The sequence below is a fragment of the Hyaena hyaena genome, unplaced genomic scaffold (assembly GCF_003009895.1).
Source record: "Hyaena hyaena isolate Hyena2069 unplaced genomic scaffold, ASM300989v1 scaffold_332, whole genome shotgun sequence".
Lineage (NCBI taxonomy): Eukaryota > Metazoa > Chordata > Mammalia > Carnivora > Hyaenidae > Hyaena > Hyaena hyaena.
The window spans coordinates 1600603-1625147 of NW_024080964.1; the positions used below are offsets into that span (position 1 = coordinate 1600603).

Below are 24545 nucleotides of genomic sequence, written 5' to 3' on the forward strand. Positions count from 1 at the left end.
CATGCTCGCTCTCTGTCTCTTAAAAGTAAATACACGTTAAAAAAAATAAAATAAAAAATATTTATTTATTTATTTAAGTAATCCTGACCCCCAATGTGGGGCTTAAACTTATAACCCTGAGATCAAGAGTCGAATGCTCTCCTGAGCCGGGCATACCCATCTGTAGCTCTTTAAAAATAATTTTTCTCCAATGGCAGATTAAACACATTAATTAAAGGAAAGTAAGCTGGCATTTCTTCCCTGAAGAGTGATTAAAGTTGGGATTTGCAAAGCATTTTGATTGAACTTTCAAGTATGTGTCAGTATTTAAATCACTATTAGGGAGGAGACCAGGAGACCAGAAGAGAAATTCATCTCCAGTCTTTTAACTGAGCATTTCAAATCAAACGCTGACTAATGTTAAGGTAATTTTTCTTTCCTATCAGATGGCAGTATTCACAACAATCAGAGTCTGGCAATACTTTGACAATAAGTACTCAAGAGAAAGGGGAAAAGAGGTTTTGCAGGTGAATGTTAGTTAGTTAATGAAACCCACAGAATACCAGGTATCATACAAGGAGTTGGAAACCCCAAAGTAATAAAGCACACCTTGTTCTCCCTTGATCTTAATGTAAAAATCATAGGAAAAACCATCAATTTTAGCCTTATATAAGTGCTATAACGGAGGACTGAATAAAATACAAGAGCAAAGAAGAGGAAATAGGAATATCTCTTCCTCAGGTGATCCATTAGAAGTCGTGGCTCATTTCAAAGGAAGTTATACTGCTTTGAAAATAATGGGGAAGATAGGAAAAGGGTCATTGTGAGAGACAAGAATCTGAGGGTACTGAAAATGTATTTGGCTGTGTCCAATGAAGAGATGAAAAGCAAAGACAGCATATCAAAAGGGAGAAGCCGCATAGAGCAGTGGTCAAGAGGAGAGGTTCTAAAACCAGATTATTTTGATTTTCATCTGTAATCCATCATCTGTCCCTTCCCTTCTCTGAACCCCTCAATTTCTTAATCTGTTAAGGAAGATACTAAAAGTAATCCTGGAGGTTGCTGTGAGGATTATATAATAGCTGTTAAGATTCAACACATTTGATTACTGTAATCGGTTTAAGTTCAGGGGAAAGGTCAGTGTTGAAGATGGACATTTGGAACTCATGAACATATTAATGGAAGTTGACAGAGTGCCTGGATGAGGCTACCTGAGACTACAGACACTACACTAAGAAGAAAAGGCAACTACAGATAGAACTGTGGAGAACTTCAACATTTTAAGGGGAAAGGAAGCAGACAAAGATTAGCCCACAGGAGAAAAGAACCAGAATAAACCAGGGAGAATGATTTCAAGTAAAGGCAGGAGAGAAAGTTCAAGCTGCAAATGTTCAGTGTTTTACGTGCTAAGATCAAGTTAGGCACATGTCCAGTGAATTTAGAACCTAAAGACTGCCACTGACCTTAGTAAGAACAGTTTTAGAAGAATGATGGTTTGATTACATATAGCAGTAAGTTGAAGAATAAATACAGAATTAGAACATGGGCTGTAGTCTATTTCTTCAAGAGGCTTAGCTGATAAGGCCAGTCAACTACCTAAAACTTAACTATAATTAAATAGGATGTCAAACTTTAAAATATGAAATCATGAGACTAAAAGAATGATAAAATAATTTCTGAGAAATACTAAAATAAGGAAAATAATTAAAGTCAGTTAAAAATTGGAATTTAAAATTTTGAGTCATAAAAATACATTACTACTACTACGCTATTGGAATCATTAAAATATTGATACATACTCTGAAATTTGGAAAAGGAAGCGCCAAGAAAATACTGCTAGATAATTCTCCTACCTCTTTATTTCTCCTGAAAGGCACTCTTAGTATTTCTTCCTGCTGTTCCAGTTGTCTCAGGGTGAGGGGTTTAAATGGTGATCCTGGCAGTGATTGGCAAAATATGTCATTCACAGGAGATGCTCTGAATCTATTCAGCAAGAACAAAGCATTAAAGCTAAGCCTATGACACTTTAAAGCATGTGTGCATTTCATGTTTAAAATATTAAATCCACATCCTACCTATATTTAGGATGATTGCACAGGAGTGGTGTCAAAATGACAACTTCATATTCACAAGTTGTAACTTCAGCTACTGAAAGAATTTCATGCTTAGATTCAGGATGACATATGTACATCACAGTACTCGATCTGGGCCGGTTCTGTTTCAGACTACAAGGTGTACCATTTCCCATTCCCACGGGATAGTAGGGTGTCATCTGACCTTCAATATTTTTAGTGGGAATCTTGAAAAAAAAAAAAAAAGAGTACAAGACAGACTTTTCATTAGAAATGGAGGTGGGGGTGAGGATGGGAGAAACACTCTTTTTTTTTTTTTTTTAAAGAAAAATAATTTTTTTTTAATGTTTATTTCTGAGAGAGAGAGGGAGAACATGAGCAGGGGAGGGTCAGAGAGAGAGGGAGATACAGAATCTGAAACAGGTTCCAGGCTCCAAGCTGGCAGTCAGCACAGAGCCTGATGCGGGGCTCGAACCCACAAACCATGAGATCATGACCTGAGCCGAAGTCAGACGCTTAACCGACTGAGCCACCCAGGCGCCCCGAGAAACACTTATTCTTAAAGGAAGAAACTACATTTTATTTATAAACCAACATTTATAAAGGTAACACTACTATATTTTCTGTATATTCTTCCTCTAATATCCTTTTAATTCCTAAATTCTTATTTGAGCAAATACATATTTTCAGAGCTAGCTGAACACTGTAAGAAAGGAAAAATTTTATTTGGTGCTAATATTAAGATGTTAAGTAAATGTACATTTATATAAAAGGATATAATATCTTGATTAATATGAATTGCTTTCAAGAGTTCTAAAGAAAAAGACTAAGATAAAATATAGGAACTTACAATATTGGACTAGTTAGAGCTTTCCATACTAAACTCTCAGTGAATGGCTGCGTTACACTTTAGATTCTAGAGATTTGAACTCTGATTTGTCAAAAAGTGGGGCTACAGAGTAAAACACTATCTTCTAAAACAGGAATCTCAATACTTTCCTTGTTCATCAATCTGCTTACTCTTTTTTCCCTGTCATTCATATTAAGAGACATACTTTTCATTTATTTTTTTAATGTTTATTTATTTTTGAGAGACAGAGAGACAGAGCGTGAGCAAGGGAAGGGCAGAGAGAGGAGATGCAGAATTTGGAGCAGGCTCCAGGCTCTGAGCTGTCAGCACAGAGCCCGACACGGGGCTCTAACTCACTAACTGCGAGATCATGACCTGAGCCAAAGTTGGCCGCTTAACTGACTGAGCCACCCAGGCGCCCCAAGAGACATACTTTTCAATGTAAACTCCTATCTAAATCTATTCAAAGCCAGCAAAGGACAAAAGAAGAAATTTTCATTGAACAGAGGAATAAAATAGATCAGCTCAGAAGACAACGATTATTAAGGAGCTATCTCCTATATTTTATCTATATAAACTGAAGAAAAGTCCAATAGAACAAGCCTAAAAAAATACTGTTCATACTATCTCCAAGCAAGCTCTTTGGAGGCAGGGGGCTCATCTTGGATCACTTTGCTACCCTGTCAGTGCCATCTCCAAAACAGGCAATAAACAAATGTTTCTAGGGAAAAATATTTTGATTATTTCTTGTATGCTGTTTTCATGCTAGTATCTAGAATTAGAAAATCCTGGGTTCAGAGTCAAGCTTTGAATTTACCAGCTTTCTGACTTTGACTAAAGTCCACTTTTTGTCATTTGTAAGAGGAGAGTAATGAATATATACTCAAAGGCTGGGGGGAAAATTAACCATTACCTTTTGTTACATGCCTGGCACAGTATGTGGCTTATAGATTGGGGCTCAGTAAATGTTAGTTTTCTTCCCTTACCCTTTTCTTCCTCTTCCTGTATCATTTCACACTTTGAATTCCATCTTGCTATCCTCCACAGCCACAGTAAATAAATATTTTATCTCAAAGGTAGTCTGCAAAATTAAAATCTTTTAAAATAGCAGTGTTTTGTGTGTCTATGCTTAGCTTATCGATTCCCCCCAAAGCCACCCTTTTCAAGTTACAGGCAACCCTTTTAAGGCCTTTGCCATTTCATTTTACATCTAGTAAAAGTTATGATTTTATGATATGAAACCACTTCTAGACATATCCTCTATCAAAAGATTATATAACTCTATGGGTGCGTTTAGGATTCAGAAAGCATTCCTTGAACTGTAGGGCCATTTAAAAATTGTGATTAGGTACCCTAAGGAATCATTCTTTTTAAACAATCCTATTTTTCAGTCATCAATTATGCATTCACATTCGATAAACACTTATGAGGTGCCTATATTATATCTTGCATCAGCTTTGTACTGCGGGGTAAAGAGATAAAAGACAGTCCCTGCTTTGAAGATGCTTGCAGTCTGGTAGCTTGTGTAGTTTATCTGTCTTACCCATGGGAGATAGGGACCAAACAAGGGGAAAAAAGCAAAAGCTCTTAATTTATAATTATTTCCCATGTTAAACAGAGGGAACCACTGCTAAGCCTGGAAGTGATAAACTGCTATTACAAAAACTTTCCCAGACATATCTTTGGTAAATTCCTTTATTTTTCTATGATCTTAAAAGTAAATAAAAGTATCACAGTATAACTTTTCTCAGAAAAACCTAACATAATGCAAATTTTCTTTGACCCAATCCTTTGGGGTATTTGATAGGTAAAGAACACAAGACTAAATTCTGTCATTTAAGCTGTATAAATTCATGCCTCACTAATAGATGTTAAGAGTGAAAAAAATCAACACTTATCACTTGCCTCTTTTGATTTTTCCTTTTCATCTGCTTCTTGATCTGTGGAATAATATAAGAGTAAGGTAGGTATAAAGAATGACCACTGACTTATATATAAAATACAGTACAAATGACTAAAGTTTTCAACCAACCCTTTAATTTTAAATTTCTTTCTAAAGAAGATACCAAACATACATATAATTTTTATCTTACAACTTTTATTTTATTTCACAATTGTAGGGATACATCTACATTTCTATTTCCTTTTTTTCTTTTTTTCAATATTTTTATTTATTTCTAGGAGAGAGAGAGAGAGACAGCGTGAGCAGGGGAGGGTCAGAGAAAGAGGGAGATACAGACTCTGAAATAGGCTCCAGGCTCTGAGCTGGCAGTCAGCACAGAGCCCGACGTGGGGCTCGAACCCATGAACCGTGAGATCATGACCTAAGCGAAAGTCGGACGCTCATCTGACTAAGCCACCCAGGCGCCCCTACATTTCTATTTTCATACATAACAGCTATGTTAAGCCAAGAAAAAGACTAACATTAACACCATATTAATATAACATTAACGTATGTTATCTGAAGAGATTTAAAAGAATTAAAAGGTAGCAAAAAGGATACTGTTTGTTGAGGTAGAAAATAATGAAAAGATCTCTGAAAATGTTTTCTAAGAAACTGTTCAGAAATTTATTTTAGTGCTTTAAAATTCATCCAGTCTCCAACAAGATCTTTTAAATTCCAATTTGAGCATATGCTTTCAACCGAATTCCAGCATTACTATCATATCACTCTGTAGAAACGAACCTTTTTCAGAGAGAAGGTTCTTAGCCAGCATATTCCCAAGGTAGTACTCATGAATATTTACTTTCTGTATTTGGAAATAAAATAAAAATACAGTAAGTATTTTGCGAATCCCATGAATTTAACTTGAAAATCATCAATGTCATTATTAACATTCTTATAATATTTCATACTTGATGTTTTGGGGGAAAAAAAAACCGTACCTGACCACTTTCTTTTTCTTCATGGTATTGTCGAATGTGTTTTCCGTGACATACTTCATAAGTCCAGTAAGACTCAATCTAAGAAAAATGGATGTATTTACACATACAAAAGTCACCTACGTAAACTGAATTACTTTCTGATATTTTATGTAGTTGAGTAGATTTTCCTCAAGACTTAGAGTAAGCTTGTATTAGATGAAACATTATCATGCTTCAGAAAAATATGAAGTTTCTGAAGCCTGTTCATTGTTTTCACTAATTAGCTGCATGTGAAAACTCTGTGAAGAAAACAGGTCTAGAATACACCTAGAATCTATGATAACATTAGTCTTGGGGACTATTTTTGACATAGTTGACAAAATAACAATTAGCATTTTTAAAATTAAAATTGTATATAAGGAAACTTTCCTTTGAACTAAAAAACATTCAAACCTTATCATTTGGTAAGTGATATTATTTGAAATCGGTTTTAATGCGTGTTTGCTGCATCTACTATCCAGGAATTTAAATAAACAAAACACTATTAAGCAATAGCTTTGATTTACAACTAACTTAAAATTTGATACAACATAATAAAGTAAAAAGAAGTGTAGAATTATTTTTAAGGGTCTATTGGCTATTGGAAATTTATTTTCTACTATTATTAAATGAACATAAAATACGTACTCTGTAGGAACAACTGCTTTGTTTAAATAGTGGCTCCAATAGCTCTCTTGGATTAGGGCCTTTATAATCCTTTTCTTCTTCCTATGAAAGAACTAGGGTTTAATACTTACAATTATTCTAGAACTTCACCCAACTCTGTTGTCTGGGTATGAATTCATTGTTCAAATCACAAATGCTTGGGAATAAAAAAGGAAAAAAAAGTAAAAACTTTTAATAAGATCCTATGGTTTGCCACTTCTTTCAAAAGAATTGATGTATAAAATATGGAGCCATAGAATAATCTTCCATTCTTCTCTTAAAAAAAGGTTTTTGAGTATCAGTTTCCTGAACAATTCTTATAAACTTATGTCAGAAGTTTTAAATACTTGCATCTGAACAGATTCTACCTATGAATGCCTCAGAATAATTGAATCTTGGAGAATGTATGGGAAAGTTTTAAAGTACATCCCAGTTTCCTATATATTTTTACGTTTCAGACTTGAATGCCTTAGGCATATGTGTTATGATTGTGCACATGTGTATATATGTCTTAAGGTTTAAAACCTAAATGAAACAGAGCTGTTCGTTCACAGTTTGCAAATCTGAACAAAACCTAAGAAAGCACTCACTGAGTTTGTAACGTTTCTATTTTACAGACTGTGAAAATATTATGTAATTAGCTCAATAAATTTACTGAGTGGAAGAACTGAGTTTCAAATTTGTTTAAGGTTCCACAGCTAACCATAGCCTATACCTCAGCCTCCTGGCTCCTAGGCTGGTGTCCTTTTCATTTTACCATGCTGACTCTCCTGTTTCATCTTGAAAGAAGTCATTGCCTTGAAGGATGGATAAGAGGTAGTTAGGGCATTTCAGGAGGAAGAAACAGGCATGAGCTAAGGTAGGGAAAAATCACGGGTACCTACAGATTTATTTATTAGAAATTTGTTATAAAAAATATCACATATACATTTAAAAACTATGCCGTTTCAAAACCCTCATTTCTATAAAAGAAAGCAAGCGTGGAATTAGATTTTCATTCAAAATATTAATAATTGATTGCTACTTTTTCCAAGAATTCAAGAATAATAAAAGTGATTACTACTTCTATGCTAAACAGGATTATTGAGAAACCTGTCATTCAGTTTTAAAGTATGTGTTTGCAGTGTTTTAAATAATATCTTTGGTGACAAGCATTATCAATATATTTATAAAAAGTTACCTCATCTCCACTTGTCACAAGGGGCAGAATGCATTTGTATTTTTCTTTATGTGTAGTTGTCATGATGACATAATTATCCTCCTTATACAAAACTCCGGTTGTAGGCTAGAAACAGAACAAAAAATACACATTATTTTCTCTGGTTAAATTGTATTACATTGAATAATTTATAGTCTTAGTTTTTAAAATTTATTTATTTTGAGAGAGAGCGAAAGAGAGGGAGTACGCAAGGGGGAGGGTCAGAGAGAGAGAGAGACAGAGAGAGAGAGAGAGACAGAGACAGAGACAGAGAATCCCAAGCTGGCCCTGTGCTGGCAGCGCAAGAGCCTGATGTGGGGCTCAATCCAATGAACTGCCAGATCATGATCAGAGCCGAAATCAAGAGCTGGATAATTAACTGACTGAGCCACCCAGATGTCCCAGTAATTTACAATCTTAGGTCAAAGTAATTCATCATGTCAATGGAAGATTTTCAAATGTATTTCCAAAGGCAGGGAAAATATTCTACATCTCATTTAAGGACAAAATGAGGATGACAGACTTTATCCAAGTGTTACAATATAAAAAAAAAAAACACAAATGAAATTTGAAGTATAAACAAAAAACTGGTAATGCAACAGACTTATGTTAAAATATGAATTAAAAAGCAATAAGAAGCAATTAATATTCAGATACAGCACTGCTAAATACTTACTTTTATTAACAATTACCATCTATATGTGAGAATCTACAGCACTTTACAAATGTACTCTCAATTCCGTTGGATGGGACAGTTGAACATAATATAGGGCATTACTTTTCATATTTGGATAAGAACAGCCTGGCACAAAGCTCGAACTCACAAACTGTGAGATCGTGACCTGAGTCCACATCATATGCTTAACTGACTGCCATCCAGAAGCTCCAGGAGAAAATACTTTTAAAAGAAAAATCACTAGGAATCCTCTGTGTTTACTCAACTTTTTTTTAGTACGAATCTTGGGTCAGCAAACACTTTCTGTAAAGGGCCATGTAGCAGTTTGGGGCTTTTTGGGCGGGGGGGGGTGTTCATTTATTTATCTTGAGAGAGAGATAGAGTGTGAGCAGGGGAGGGGCAGAGAGAGGATCCCAACTAGGCTCTGTGCATGAGCACAGTGCCTAATGCAGGGTGCAAACTCAGGAACCATGAGATCATGCCCTGAGCCAAAACCAATAGTCAGATGGTTAACCTGACTGAGACACCCAGGCGCCCCTTAACATGTTTGAATCAGCTTTTGTTAACCTGTTTTTAGATTACTATATAGGATCCTGTATTATAACAAAGGATCCTTGTTTAAAAGACCATCGTATTTGAAGAGGGGAAACAGGTTTGAAAGTGAGAGTTGCAAAGCCAAGTTTATGATAAAGTGATCCTTAGAAACATTTATTCAGTTGCACCAACCAATTGCTATAAGATACAACATTTATAATGCCTTTTGATGTTTTTCAGATATACGCAGAATATATGACAAAGACTTGTTCAAAGCATGATTCACATTTGCTTAGCAATGGCTAGCCTGAAGTCTTGCCAAATCATTCCCTTTACTGTAGTGAGGCAACCAGTATAATACAAAGATAGGATAAAATAGGCAGAGAGGGAAAGGATAGGACTTGAGGTTCCTGGGTGGGGAAAAGAATTTTGGAACAATGCTGGGAGGGTGTGACCAGAGCAAATCCCCTCAGGCATAAGGTTCCTCTTAAGAATGCAACAGACAGCCACCTACTCCCCCTCGGGCTTCCCTCAGGAATTTGACAAAAGACCTAAGTAGAAATAAGTACAAGACCATCAATGTATAACCCACAATGATATGGCCATAGACCACTCCTCATACAGTGGAAATGAGCCAATCAGGAATGGGCAACCCAAGCCAATGAGAAGGAACTAGGCGGAAGGGTAGGGGGTGATGACCAGAACCTTATCAAACAGTGTGAAACCACTATTGCATGGATATTCACCTTTGAATGCTCCCCCTCTGTAAAGAGAGCTTTTATACTATTTTTACTTTCTAATCTAGAGTCTATAATAAACTTTTGCCTGCTGCTCATTGTGTGTCCACCTCTTCATTCTTTGAAGCGGTGAGACAATGAATCCCAGGTATTGAGGTAAACGATCCTGCAACACCAGTAGCTTCTGTATTTACTTCTGTATTAACTGTATTTACTTCTATTTGTGAAATACCTGCAACTCTGATGTTCAGAGTTGAATTTGACAGCAATATTGACTTGTTTACTAAAATGTTCACCACAATACTGACACTAACAATGTAAAAACAACTGCTTGTTTGGAATCACAGCAAAGGAAGGAAGACAATCCTTTCTTTGTAATAAAAACCACTCTTGGGGCTTTATGTTTATATGATAAAGGAATTCATTCCTCTTGAAAGGACTTAAGCTACCTCTGTTTTTGATCTCAAACTTTTAGGTGGGTTCTTCTTTCCAGCTTGTCTCTTGGCAAAGCATCCCCTGGAACCAAAACCCTCAAACATTGAGGACTGCCCTGGGCCAGCAAGACCCAGCCCGTGATTGACTCAAAGACAATGATCCATTTGACTTCCAATGTTTACTGGCACATACCCAACCACCTTTGCCCCATATTTCCCATATATAAACCTGAAAGTATTTTTGGCACTTTGGAGACAGTCTTTGGGATTCCAGGTGTTGGCCTCACTGAAATGAATTCCACCTTGTTTTACCACCACTCATTTCTCTGCCTTTGGATTTTGTTACTGGTGAGAGCTGAACCTGGTCTGTTTGGAAACCCCAGAGCCAGGTGCTTTTGCAACCTTTCACCCCAGCTATGTTCTGGTCTATTGTTTTTAGGGTCTACATAAGGGGTAACAAGAAATAAAAGCCATCACTTGTTTGAAGATGCAGATTTCTCTTTCATTGGTTTTGGAAGAGCTGCTTTCCTCTTCAATAAAACAGACCAAGTAGCAATTCTTCTATCTGAAAACTGCTGAAATAGTGAGTCACTTATTGGGATCACCAAGTAAAAAATTTTAACAAACTTTACTTTTTCAAAACAGAAATTACAGGGGAAAAGTTAGCCCTTTCTGATTTTCTAACTTAAAAAAGCTTTTTGATCTACCAAAAATGTTTCTTTTTGATTTAGTAAAATAGTTAAGAAAATGAAGCATAATACTTCTGAATGTATGTAGTGTCAAAATGCTGTTGTATATAACTTAATACCTCAAAGTAGTTTCAGTAGAAGAGGTCCTATTAGTGATCTGATAAAAATTAGATTTTAATATAATGAAACTAATCCAAAAGGGTATGGTACTTTAAGGTTAAGGAACTTTTAAAATATGTTGGCAGGGAAGAAATGCTGAATGTTTACCAAGGGTCTGGAGAAATTAAGATAGAGGATAAGAGACAAGAGTATCCTGATAGAAGCCGTAAAATGGACTCAGTGGCACAACTTGCCAACATATATAGCATGCCTGAATGGACTTGGTCACCATTCTTCCCAAGCATAGTGTCTGGGGAAAGTTTTTCAGGGGGAATACATTTCTATGTTAACAAAAGAAGAGAAAATTAGACTTATTTTGTGGTTTTACTTTGGTGAAGTCTATGAACTCTGTGAAGTAATAAATAGTTGAGCACAAAGATGGGAGGAATTTCAGAAGAAAAATACATACACACACAAAAAAACTGAAAGGTAAAAACCAGTAAACAAAGAATATCATAGCCATGAATTAATGAACATAAACATTAAAAGATGTATACCTTTTTGGTGCTTAATAACGATTCAAAGTAAATGTAAAAGTGAGATTGTAAAGATTATGTATTGTTTTGATATACCTGAATGGGGAGATGATTTAAAGTACAGAAGAATTTTAAAGCTAAAAAAATTCACATCTTCTAATCCAGTCTCTTTCAGTTTCGGAATGTAGAAATAAAGGCCCTTTTCCTTGTTCATACAGCTGCTTAGTGACATATGTCCAACCAACTGGCCCATAAAAGAAAATGACAGTGCCAGGTGAGGAGGGCTGTAGTTTCAGTTACATAAAGTAGGAAGAGAAGCCTTAAGATTATAAAAGTACTAAACCAAAACCCACAGGCCAATGATAATGACTCCCAGAGTTTATTTTTTGCATGAAACTCACAGATCTTTTGCTTACTCACAGAAAAATGTCTCTAGACTTTTCTCAAAATAACAAAAAAAATTCTTCAGATACACCCATCTTAGATTATGTTGCACCGTCAAAAAGAATTGAAAATTAAATTTCAAAATAAAATTGACAGACATGCGACTGGTTGGTACAGGATATCTTTAAGACAGATCTTCCATAACCTCTTTTTAGCCAGCACACAACACTGCAAGCAAATGAAATGAAAATTTCATAGTAACCTCGCAAAGGGCTGGTTTTAGTCATCCACTTACAGGTCAGTAAGTTTTGAAGGCTGCATTTTTTAATTAAAAAAAAAGAAAACCCACAGGTTCAAGAGTAAAATACTTTAAAAAACTTTTTTAAATGTTTTATTTATTTCTGAGAGAGAGAGGCAGCATGAGCAGGGGAGGGTCAGAGAGAGGAAGACACAGAATCAGAAGCAGATTCCAGGCTCTGAGCTAGCTGTCAGCACAGAGGCCGACGCGGGGCTTGAACCCACGAACTGCGATATCATGACCTGAGCCAAAGCCAGAAACCCAGCCGACTGAGCCACCCAGGCGCCCCATGAGTAAAATACTTTAATAACCATATTTTTTAACACCTGCCATGTTCATTTTGTGTGCTCTTTTGAAACAATAACAGAGAATGCACTAAATAAATCATGTTCACCTCAAGGCTGTTAAAGTTATGTCTCACTTATAATACAGTGCAAATATAAACCTGGCTTCCCAGAGAAATATTTTCCTAGATAAATTTCAGAATCTCTGAACTACCAGAACGGGAGAACTGAAAACAGAGGGATGGAGAAACAAAGTGTGAAGTATTCGCAAAAACTAACACCTGCAAGAAGAAATCTGTTGTGGTAAACATGACGTCTGTTATCCTGGTAAATCTTGCTTTAAAATCATGCTTATTCTTGTTTCAGTGAAGTAGTAATAGAACAATATGGCAATAGAACAAAACAGTCACCCCAAATGGAACGACTGCAGGTAACTGGGGTAAGAATTTAAAAAAAAAAAAGAAGCTTTTGTATTTTCCAAGACTTCAATTTGAAATAAATAATTACTAGACGGTTAACTATCTTTAGTGTGCAATTTTTATTGGAAGTAATATTATTGGAATACTGGAAGTAATTGGAAGTAATTATTGGAAGAATAATTGGAAGTAATTACTGGAAGTAATATTATTGGAAACAGGAAGACTTTTCAGCAGAGTACTCCCCAAAGACAGGAGGACTGCAAAGTTTAACTACGAAGTGATAAATATGTTCATCACTCTAGGAAAGCTGATCACAAAATCTTATGTTCTGGGGTTTTAAATAACAGTCGTAATACAGCAAACGTAAAGGATATTTTGAATAGAACGTCGTTAACAGGCCAAATAAATAGTCCTCTCAGAAACAACTCTGAAGAAGAAAGAGCTGTGCCTATACACATATGCACGTGTGTGTATACAGGATAGATACACCGAATACGAGTGGGAACTCCTCTGCAGTACAACCGGTTGTGTCGATCCGGTGCTATGTAATACTGAGGGAGAGAAGGCGGCTGGTGGAGGAGGTACTGCGGCAGACTTTCTAAGGAGAGGATTCAATGTAAGCGCCTGACTTTCTAAGAAAGCTGCTTCCACGGGGTGAGAATGTTGGTAAGCATGGTTTAGGGAGACATTTAAAGGAAGGAGAGCAGGTAACCTCTGGATCGTCAAAGCTTAGTATGGAGGGCATAACCACATAATGTGTTCTCTAAACACCTGCCGTATGAATGAATGAGAGGTAAATAAACCTTTGGGTTAGGGAAGGAGGCTGGCGCCTAGAGAGGTGGTTCTGGGAGAGCAACGCGCAGGTAACGAGGGAAGGGGCCAAACTCTAGTGCTAGGAGGGATTCGCGAGGGCACTGACCAGAGAGAACTCGGTGCCGGGCCAGTTGACTCGGAAAGGGATGTCATCGCTGAGCTGGGGGAGCGCGCGGCCGCCGCCGGACGCCTCTAAGAGGCCGCAGAGGACCAGTAACACCGGCCCGCCTGGGACCAGACTACGCGCGCCGCCGCCTCCTTCCTCCATCCTCCGCTGCCGATTTCTCCAGCCGCCGCCACAACCTCCTCTGCCCACAGAGGAGAGGAGGGGGAGGAGGAGGAGGAGGCGGCGGGACTACTAAACACCCAGGCAGCCGGGGGCCCAACCGCCGCCACGTCTCCTTCCGGAGATCAGGGCAACGCCACCTCCGCCCCCCTTGGGCCTTCCGCCACCGTTTCCGGGGCAGGCGGCATATCAACATCCGGGGCCGCCGAGCCGTCCGCCTACGGAAGCCCGGACGCCGGTTGGCGTTCTCGTGGTTGGCGGAAGAGGAGAAATCGAACATAGTGGCCTCTGGGAAACGGACTTCTTAAGACCCTGCCTGGGACCGGGCCTTCCCGCGCAGAAGTGACGGCACAGAGAGCCGGTGAGTCCGGGAGGCTCCAGCCCCTCCCTCCTGCCACCGGCGCGGTTCTCTAGCGGGTGGGCGGCGGCTTGGCCCGCACTGGAGCGGGAAGAGGAGAGTGAGCGCGGCGGGTGTAGAATTTGGATGCCAAAATTCGAGTTGGCGATGAGAAGTGAGAAGTGGTGGTGTTTCTGACCAATCTATACTACAGCTGTTTTCCTTTCTCCTTTTCTCCGCACATAGCAACTGTACGTTTCATCTTTCCCGCTTGAAGCTTCTCTCCTCCTCTTCTACTCTGGGCTCTGGTCATCTCAGTCCCTTACAGCTACTGACTAACTCAGGGCGGTTTGCTCAGTCTCTGCAGCCCTAGGTTGGAGGATACCGGAACTGAGGAATCCTGTCTTCCCCCACAATAAGAATGCCGTGATTCTCCGAGGGTGGTATGGACGCAAACTCCTTGTGGAGAGGGCGGCTAGACATCACACCCCTGCATTTTCACCAATGGGGCTTCTTCATCCTAGGGTTGACGTATTGGGTTGTTGTTTCATCATGGAAACTGATGTTTCCTTTTTTTTTTTTTTTCCCTAGGGGTAAATCTTATTTGTTTTTTAAATATTTATTTTTGAAAGAGGGAAAGACAGCGTGAGTGGAGGAGGGGCAGAGAGAGAGACACAGAATTTGCAAAGGCTCCAGGCTCTGAGGTGTTAGCACAGAGCCACATGTCGGGCTTGAACTCAGGAACCCCTAGATCTTGACCTGAGCCAAAGTCTGCCGCTTAACGGACTGAGCCCCCCAGGCGCTGCGTTGATAAGTTTCCTTATGAGAAGTTCAGGGCCAAGAGAATGGGAGGTTATGAACTCATATGAGGTTGAGACACGTCTGATTGCATTCAGAGTAAAACAAAAAAATTTTAAATTCCCCTCCCCATGCCATTGTTTTCATTTCCGATATACTAGGTTATACAGTGGTAAGCTATAGAGCACCTAGAATTGTTTTTCTGGAGGTGGGTAAAGCTAGACTCCCCTAACTCCTCACATTTGAACCAAATTAAAAAAAAAAAAAAAGCAGGAATGGCTGTCTATTTTTCATCTGAAAAATTTTCTTTTTCTTTTAAAACATAAGGAATGCACAGTATCAAAGAAAATTATGTTGCTCCAGAATGGGGGTCTTGTTTATTCATTTGTTTATTATTTATTAGTGCTTAATATGTACCAGAAGAGTGGGTTTGGTAAAGTAATAGGAAATAAGTTGGTCTCTGTCTTCTGTCCCATATGGTCTAGCAAGAGAGATGACACAAATAATTGCAACCTGTTGTGATAATAAAATAGCAGTTAACATTTACTTATTTATTTTGTGGTAGGCACTAGTGTAAGTACTTTACATATACTTTGAAGCAGGTACTGTATGTTATACAGTAGTAGAGATGTAAAAGGAGAGATATGAAGTAGGAAGTGAGGAACCCTGGGTTTGGACAGGAAAGACTATCTAGGAGAGGTGACAGTGGAACTGGAGCTTTAAGGATGTATAGGAATTCAGCAGGCAGATGGGGAATTGCATTTCAAGCACAATTCTTCTTGATCATCCATTAGGACTTTTTAGTGTAGTCCAAGGGCAGGATAAGATGGATTCATGAGTAGAAGATTGCTACTGCCGAGGAACAGAGGCCATCCGTTCCATTCATGAAGGAACATAAGGCAGGCTGAGGGCCATGTACAAACTAGGACACCCCTTCCCCCCAGGTGGGATAGGTATGATATTTCTTGGAACTCCCAGCTACTCAAAAACAGGAAAGCAGGAAAGCTCAAATAACAAATGGTTATACTGATAAAAGTCCCTACCAGTTTGTAAGGAAAAGGCCATCCTGTCCATGGCCTAAAGAGAACTCCCCACTCTCTTAATGTTAATGCTTTGCTGGAGAGAAAAGCAACCTTAGTTTGAAAATAGCTAGGCCTCCAGTAATCTATGAGTCTTTAGCATATGAAAGTCTCTTTGGGAACTTCCCTTTTGACTATACTTCGCCCAAGTCCTTGGTAGATAACCAGTCATTCACAGCCCCACTGCAGCTCTTTCTGCGTCCTGTCCCTGTGCTTTAATAAAATCACCTTTTGCACCAAAGACATATTCCAAGAATTCTTTCTTGGCTGTCAGCTCTGAGCCCCCATCACCCCATAACCTCATCAATATGTTCTGCAGAAGTGTTTGAGTTTTATCCAGTAGGTCAGAATTTTTGGAGAGTTTTTGCATTGGAGTCACCCAATGTGATTCCTATTTCTCAAGTATATAAAGATTAATTCCAGATGGATTAAAGATTTAAATGAATCACACACAAAAAAGAAAAAACAATGTAAGAAAATTTAGGGGAATAATTAGATAATCCTTGTGAGTAAAATAGGAAGTCCTTCTGTCATGAAAGAAAAAGACAGGCCAGGGCACCTGAGTTAAGCATCTGACTTTAGCTCAGGTCATGATCTCACAGTTCATGAGTTTGAGCCCCATATCAGGCTCTGTACTGACAGCTTAGAGCCTGGAACCTGCTTTGGATTCTGTGTCCCCCTCTCTTTCTGCCCCTCCGCTGCTCTCATTCTGTCTCTCAAGAAATTAATAAACATAAAACAAAACACGGGCACCTGGCTGGCTCCGTTGGTAGAACATGTGACTCTTGATCTCAGAGTTGTGAGTTTGAGCCCCGCTTGGGCTGTAGAGACTACTTAAAATAAAGTCTTAATAAAAAGAAAAGAAAAGGGGCGCCTGGGTGGCTTAGTCAGTTAAGCGTCTGACTTTCGCTTAGGTCATGATCTCACGGTTCGTGAGTTCGAGCCCCGCGTCGGGCTCTGTGCTGACCGCCAGCTCAGAGCCTGGAGCCTGTTTCGGAGTCTGTCACTCCCTTTCTCTCTGACCCTCCCCTCCTCACGCTGTCTCTCTCTCTCTCCTAGAATAAATAAAACATTAAAAAAGAAAAAAGAAAAGAAAAGAAAAGAAAAGAAAAAGACATATTTAACTAAATAAAGATGAAAAATACTTGTAAGGCTCTGGTTTAGTCTCTGGGGCTATAATAATGGAATTTGGCTCAATAGAGCTTATGTTCAAGTAAGGGGGTATTTAAATAAATAATACATAAATAAACTCTTTGGTGCTGGAGTTTTGAGGTGATGGTGGGGAGTTCAGAGCCTACAGCCAAGAAAGAATTCTTGAAGATGTCTTTGGTACAAAAAAGGTGATTTTATTAAAGCTTGGGGACCAGAACCGTCAGCAGAAAGAGCTGCCCTGGAGTTGTGACAGGTAACTGATTTAAAAAAAAATTTTTTTTTTAAGTTTATTTATTTTTGAGAGAGAGAGAGTGTGAGTAGTGGAGGGACAGAGAGGGAGGGAGACACAGAATCCGAAGCAGGCTCCAAGCTTCAGCACATAGCTTGCCACAGGGCTGGAACCCACACACTTTGAGTTCATGACCTGAGCTGAACTCGGTCACCCAACCAACCCAGCCACCCAGATGCCCCAGAAAAGTGATTATATACTCTCAGATTGGGAGAGTAGACTAAGTGTTTAAGGTGTTTTGGAAGCAAGGTTTCCAGGACCTTGAGGGGTAGGTGTTATTAGGAAAACACCATTTCATAGCATTTAGTAAAATCTCAGTCATGAGACCTTTCAGATGTGTATCAGGGGGCCGTAAGCTTGGAGTATGTTTGCCAGCATGTATCTTGGGGGAGTTGAGATCAAGGAAGTTTACAAAGGAATTTTCATACGTTGAAGTAAACTTATGGGATTCTAGGGGGTCAGAATAATGTTAAGCCAAGATTCCCTTTTGCCCCTAGCAAAGTGTCATCATCAAGGCACCTGAGCTTCTAGAGGGAGGTCACTCTGCCTGTTTTGAGGACTTGTCAGTGGGCTTTAGGCAGTAAGGGAATTTACTTTTTCCTTTGCCTTAGTTTCCCTCATCTTGCCTCATGCTCCCTCATCACCTAGTACTGGTAAATGTTGCTTAGAAACTAGGGTTATGTGAAAGAGAATACGTGTTGGGTGTGCTGCTTAGGTAGATGGTCAGAGTAAACTGCCAGGAAGTAACATTTGTGTAACTTGAAATGGTGAGGAAGAAGCCACACAAAAGTTTCCAGGGAGAGGCCCTGAGGCAGGGATGAATATGGTGTGTTGGAGGGATAGAAGGAAGGCCAGTGTGGGTAGAGTATAAGAGGGACATGGTAGGCGATGATTGAGAGTCAGGAAGAGGCCAGCTGGACATGGACCTGTAAGCAGGAGAGTGACAGGGCCTGATGCCCATTTGTGAAGATCATTATGGCCACTGTGTGGAAAATTGATTCTAGGGGATGTTACGGGCTGAAGTATGTTCCTCAAAAAGATATGCTCGAGTTCTAACTCTTGGAACCTTGTAAGTGTGGATTTATTTGGAAATAGGGCCTTTGCAGATATAATCAAGTTAAGATGAGGTCAGATTGAATTAGGGTGGGTCCTAATCTACTGACTACCCTCTTTATAATAAGAGGGAAATTTGGACACAGGCAAGACATACAGAGAGAATACTAATACTCTGTGAAGATGGAGGGAGAGTGGAGTATACATCTCCAAGCTCAGGAACACCCACATTTGCCTGCAACCACCAGAAGTTAGGAAGAGGGGAGGAAGGATCCTCCCCAAGGGCTTTCAGAGAGAGCATTGTCCTATGGACACCTTGATTTCAGACTTAACCCCCAGAATATGAAACAGTACATTTCTGTTGTTTTAAGGTCCGTGGTTTGTAGTAAGTTGTTTTATACGGGGCAAATATGGCAACAGGGAGACCATTTAGGAAGCTGGTAGCAGTAGAGAATGAATGGGGAAAAGTGGCTGAATGTGGAATACATTTTTCAGTAGAGCATCTTTAACTTGCTGGTAGGTTAGATGTGACATGTTCTTAGAAAGGTGAAATAATGATATTTTTTATGAGGAACTGGTGGTACAGTTTATGGAAAGAGGGAAGAATAGAATGTGGACTGATGGGAACCATGTGTGTTTATTTTTATTTTTATTTATTTATTTAAAAATTTTTTTAATGTTTTATTTATTTCTGAGAGAGAGAGAGCATGAGCAGGGGAGGGTCAGAGACAGAGAGAGAGACACACACAGAATCTGAAACAGGCTCCAGGCTCTGAGCTGGCAGTCAGCATAGAGCCCGACGTGGGGCTTGAACCCACGAACTTTGAGATCATGACCTGAGCCGAAGTCAGACACTTAACCGACTGAGCTACCCAGGCACCTCTATTTTTTTTTTTTTTTGAAGTAATTTCAAATTTACAGAAAAGTCACAAGAATCAAACCCAAATTTCCCAGTTGTTAACATTTTACTGAATATGTATTTAATGACAATAATTTATGGATCCAGAATTCTGTTTTGGACTTTTTTTTTTTTTAATGTTTATTTATTTATAGGAGACAGAGAGAGAGACAGCGTGAGCAGGGGAGGGTCAGAGAGAGAGGGAGTCACAGACTGAAACAAGCTCCAGGCTCTGAGCTGGCAGTCAGCACAGAGCCTGGTGCGGGGCTCGAACCCACGAACCGTGAGATCATGACCTAAGCGAAAGTCGGACGCTTAACCAACTAAGCCACCCAGGCACCCCTGTTTTGGACATGTTAAGTTATAGATGTTGACATCCAAGTGGAGCTAACAGGTTGGTTAAGTAAGTCTGAAGCTTAGTGGGGAGGTCAGGGCTGGAGTTAGAAATTTCATTGTTATTAGCATGTAGAGGTTATGTTAACAGTTAACAAGGAGGTTAAAGCCATGGGTCTGGCTGAGATTGTCTCTGGAAAAAAATGAGGATAATAAAGGGAAGAAAAGGGTCATTGCAACAATTAAATACTGAACCGCATTGAAGACTTAACAAAATGGACTCAGAAGGTGTGCCCATTGAAGCAGAAAGAAAACTAGGAAACTGGGATGTCAAGAAGGTCAAGAGAAGTGTTTGAAGGAGGGAGTTACCAAATAGCTGAATTAAGTTGAGGATACGTTAGTAACCACAGAATTTGGCAGCATGGAGGACAAGCAGAGGGGAAAAAAGCTTGACTGGATTGGATTGAAGTGGAGGGCTTGCTAGGTTTTACATGAAATCAAAAAAACAATGTGTTTTTGCATTTTAGGAGAGTGTAGACCAGAGTTTCTCAGTCTTGGCATTACTAACACTTAGGGCCAATGATCCCAAATTATGAGAGGCTGTGTTGTGGATTGTATGATGTTTAGTGGTATTCCTGTTGATGGGGTTTTTGGGTTGATGGTGGAGTGGTCCTGAGTCTTCGGCAAAAAAGAATTCTTCAAGACATCTTTGGTGCAAAAATGTGATTTTATTAAAGCATGGGGACAGGACCTGTGGACAGAAAGAGCTGCCCTGGGGTTGTGACAGGTAACTGATTATATAACCTTAGGTTGGGAAGGGGTTTGGAATAGAGTAGGTCTCTAAGTATTTTGGAAGCAAGGTTTCCAGGACCTTGAGGGGCTAGCTCCTGTTAGGAAAATGCCACTTATTACAGTGTAGTAAAGCCTCAGTCGTGAGACCCTTCAGATGTGTATCAGGGGCCATAAGCTTGGAATATGATTGCCACCATGTATCTTGGGGGAGTTGAGATCATGGAAGTTTCCGAAGGAATTTTTACATGTTAAAGTAGACTTAGAGGATCCTGGGGGTCAGGATAATACTGAGCCAAGATTCCTTTTCACTCTGCCTGTTTCAAGGACTTGTCAAAGGGCTGTAGGCAGTAAGGGAATTTAATTTTTAGTTTGCCTTAGTTTCCCACATCACCATGGCAAGCACTTAAACCCCTTTCCTTTGTTCTTGAGTAGCCAGGAGTATCCGAGAAATATCACACATATTCCACTTGAGGGGAGGGAGGTGGGGGCGCTGTTAGCCTGCACTGTACCCTCCGCTTGCCTTAATGCTCCCCTCATCACCTGGTTTGTGTTGCATTGCATGCTACTAACAGTCCCTTCCCACTCATGTGTGATAACCAAAAATGTGTGCAGATACTGCCAAATATCCCTTGGCAGGAAAAATGGCCCCTGACTGAGAACTGCTGGTTTAGACTCTTAAATGAAAACTGTGAATATTCATGATAAATTGTTAGGCTATAGCATTTTGTTGCTGATTGAGATGATGTTTAGGGGCAAGCAGGGGACCTTCCTAGCACTGCAAAAATGTGTCAGAGGAGTGAATACCTACTTTGCTTATAATTCAGATGGTACTGTTTGCACTGTGTCTTTGCTTATTCATAAGTCACTTAATCTTACCTTGCACTAATGTCATTATTATATACATTGCTCATCATAGTACAGGATTTAAATATAAATATGTAGAAGATTGTTCTCAGTCTGTGTTAACCCTATCAATAGCCTAGAAATTGTTATTTTGAAAAAAATAGTCAACACTGCTTCATTGAATAGTCTTTTGACTTTTTCTCATATATAGTATAGATTATGTAATTTTAAATTTCAGTTTTAACTCGTGATTCATGAATTATGGAAAAATCTTCTTTTGTTTGGCAAAGCTACCTTTTTCTGCATATAAGAGAGTTAATCTTAATGCAATAATTTTCAGTGAGTTGCAGAACTGCAGATCTGGGGAGGGAACAAGAAAGTTGTGCAGTTATTCATCTGCCCCTCCCCTGCTCATGCTCTGTCTGTCTCTTTCAAAAATAAATAAAGATAAAGCTTTTTTTTTTTTTTTTTTAAGCCCTAGGGTGCCTGGGTGGCTCAGTTGGTTAAGTGTCCATCTCTTGATTTTGGCTCAGGTCATGATCTCATGGTTCATGATATCTAGCCCCATGTTGGGCTCTGTGCTGACGCTGTGAAGCTTGCTTGGGATTCTCTCTCTCCCTCTCTCTCTGCCCTCCCCTCCCTCCTTCCCTGTGTTCTTTGTTCTCTCTCAAAAATAAACTTAAAAATATATTCAAAAAGAAAAGCCTTGATACATAAGGATGTGTGTATAAAGGTAGTATTCATTGTGGCTTTATCTATAGTGGCAAAAAATCTCTGGATATCTGAATTCCCACCAATGAGGCTGTGGCTGAATAAATAATAATATAGAAACTGAGACTGAATAGTGAGAGATGCCTGGGTGGCTCGGTTGCTTCTGCTCAGATCATGATCTTAATGTTCATAGGTTGGAGCTCCCGTGTTGGCCTCTGTGCTGACAGCTCCGAGCCTGGAGCCAGCTTCAGATTCTGTGTCTCCCTCGCTTTCTGCCTTTCCCCTGCTTGTACTCTGTCTCTCTCTATCAAAAATAAGTAGGGGCGCCTGGGTGACCCAGTTGGTTAAGCATCCAACTTCGGCTCAGGTCGTGATCTCACAGTTCGTGGGTTTGAGCCCCGCGTCGGGCTCTGTGCTGACAAGCTAGCTCAGAGCCTGGAGCCTGCTTCAAATTCTGTGTCTCCCTCTCTCTGACCCTCCCCTGCTCATGATGTCTCTCTCTCTCGTTCTCAGAAATAAATAAAACATTAAAAAAATTAAAAGTAAATGGTAGGGGCGCTTGGGTGGCTCAGTCGGTTCAGCATCCGACTTCAGCTCAGGTCATGATCTCAGTTTGTGGGTTCGAGCCCCACGTTGGGCTCTGTGCTGACAGCTAGTTCAGAGCCTGGAGTCTGCTTCACATTCTGTATCTCCCTCTCTGACCCTCCCCTGCTCACGCTGTCTCTCTCTCAGAAATAAATAAATAAATAACATTAAAAAGAAAAGTAAATGTTAAAAAAAAAAAAAGTAAAAAAAAATAGTGAGATGTTAGGAGCAGAGGCTTAGGAGTTAGGCTAGTTAGATTCTGATGACAGCTCTGCTACCTAACCATATGTCGACCTTGGGAGTGTTACTTAATCTCTTCAGAACTCTTATCCTTCAAATGGAGAAAATAAGTAGTAAGCTGTAAGAACTAATGATGATTCACTTTTATTATATATCCTGTTTATGTAACAGATGTATCCAGGCTCTATTGTAAGCACTTTATATTAACTTATTTGATTTATTCCTCATAATAACCCAAAAGTCAGGCTTTATTGTTTCCCCCATTTTTCTGTTGAGGAAACTGTGACACGAAGTAATACTGTCTTCTAATGTAATCCACACATAAAAAATTATATGTTTATGCCATGCTGTAAAATATGTCATAATAAAACTGTAAGGTTTTTTTCAGTTGAAATTTTTATGAATCACAAGTGAGAACCAAACAGTTTTGCTTTGAGTTAAAAGTTACCCCAAATCTCTTTATTGTTTCTCATTTAGACATAAAAAGGGCAAAACCAGTAGAAACAATGGCCTTTGCTCAGCTGAACAGCTGGTGTGGAGTGTGAGTCTGAGGTTGTGCAGGACTAATTACTCCAGAGGCTGCCGAAGAACGTCATTGCCCTTTCCTCTTCATTTTCAACACTGGCTTTTCCCCCTCCAGTTCCTTCTTTGAATATAATTTATTCCGCAGTAATAAGAAAGAAGACCTAGGAGAACTAGGATGCACATTTTGGGAAAGATAAAAGGAAAAGAAAAGCTTTTGGCCTTTAGACATTTTTGGTTAAAATATAACACACACAGGTGACAGAATGCCAGCAAACACACAGGTGCAAATGTGAATATTCTATTTGTTTCTTAGGCACAGGAGGAAAAACGGAAGGTAGAAATTTGATTTCAAGCCAAGCTCGCGTGATTCTTTTTTTAATCCCATGCTTTATATTTTTAAGGTTTTCTAAGAAATTTCTCCAAGAATAAATTAAAAAAGATTTTTTTAAGCTTATTTATTTTGATGTGGAGGGAGAAAGGTCAGGATAGAGGGAGAGAGAGAATTCCAAGCTGGTTCCGTGCTGTCAGTGCAGAACCTGATGCAGGGCTTGATCTCACAAAGTGTAAGATCATGACCTGAGCTGAAATCAGGAGTCAAATGCTTAACCAGCTGAACCACCCACACGTCCTGTACAAGAATGAATTTTTAAAACTCCAAGCATGCAACAACACCTGTGTACAACAATACCTATGTTGTATTCTTGCCAAGCCTAAGAAAATAATCAAATCCAAAATGTGCACCTTCAAGACCAATGGCCTGGACATTGAAAGAAGTCAATGACTAAGAATAAGCAGACTCCTGTATAACCTAAGATGTATACTACTATCACATCATAGGAAAATAGCAATGATTTCAATTTTTACTGTTTATTTACCTTTATTTCCTTTCCAATCAAAGTTCATGACTTGTATTTGATTGTTGTCTTAAAGTCTACAATAACAGCCCTCCTTTGCCGTATATTTTAGGGCTCACTATTGTTTTTTCTACCATGAAAGAAACTAACTGCTGCCAATTAAACTTCTTTCGTGCTATCTAGTTTCATGTGTACTAA

At 39.2% G+C, this 24545-nt stretch overlaps 2 protein-coding genes across 4 annotated transcripts in view; one reads left to right on the forward strand and one right to left on the reverse strand.

The window, feature by feature from the left end:
* ERLEC1 (endoplasmic reticulum lectin 1) overlaps positions 1-13958 on the reverse strand; it is a 31380-nt gene extending 17422 nt beyond the window's left edge. The window contains exons 1-8 of one of the 2 annotated variants that reach the window (XM_039249196.1): positions 13679-13958; positions 7652-7756; positions 6454-6534; positions 5788-5865; positions 5588-5651; positions 4807-4841; positions 2055-2278; positions 1833-1962 (exon numbers count right to left, since the gene is read on the reverse strand). In XM_039249196.1, coding sequence (XP_039105127.1) covers positions 1833-1962; positions 2055-2278; positions 4807-4841; positions 5588-5651; positions 5788-5865; positions 6454-6534; positions 7652-7756; positions 13679-13840 — 879 coding nt within the window. In that variant the 5' untranslated portion in view covers positions 13841-13958. The remainder of the gene's footprint in view (positions 1-1832; positions 1963-2054; positions 2279-4806; positions 4842-5587; positions 5652-5787; positions 5866-6453; positions 6535-7651; positions 7757-13678) is intronic. The other variant, XM_039249195.1, reaches the window with a different exon arrangement.
* A 139-nt stretch (positions 13959-14097) lies between these two features.
* The window catches only part of ASB3 (ankyrin repeat and SOCS box containing 3), a 115405-nt gene continuing 104957 nt past the window's right edge, over positions 14098-24545 (forward strand). The window contains exon 1 of one of the 2 annotated variants that reach the window (XM_039249194.1): positions 14098-14219. The gene's annotated coding sequence lies outside the window, so the exon portion shown is untranslated. The remainder of the gene's footprint in view (positions 14220-24545) is intronic. The other variant, XM_039249191.1, reaches the window with a different exon arrangement.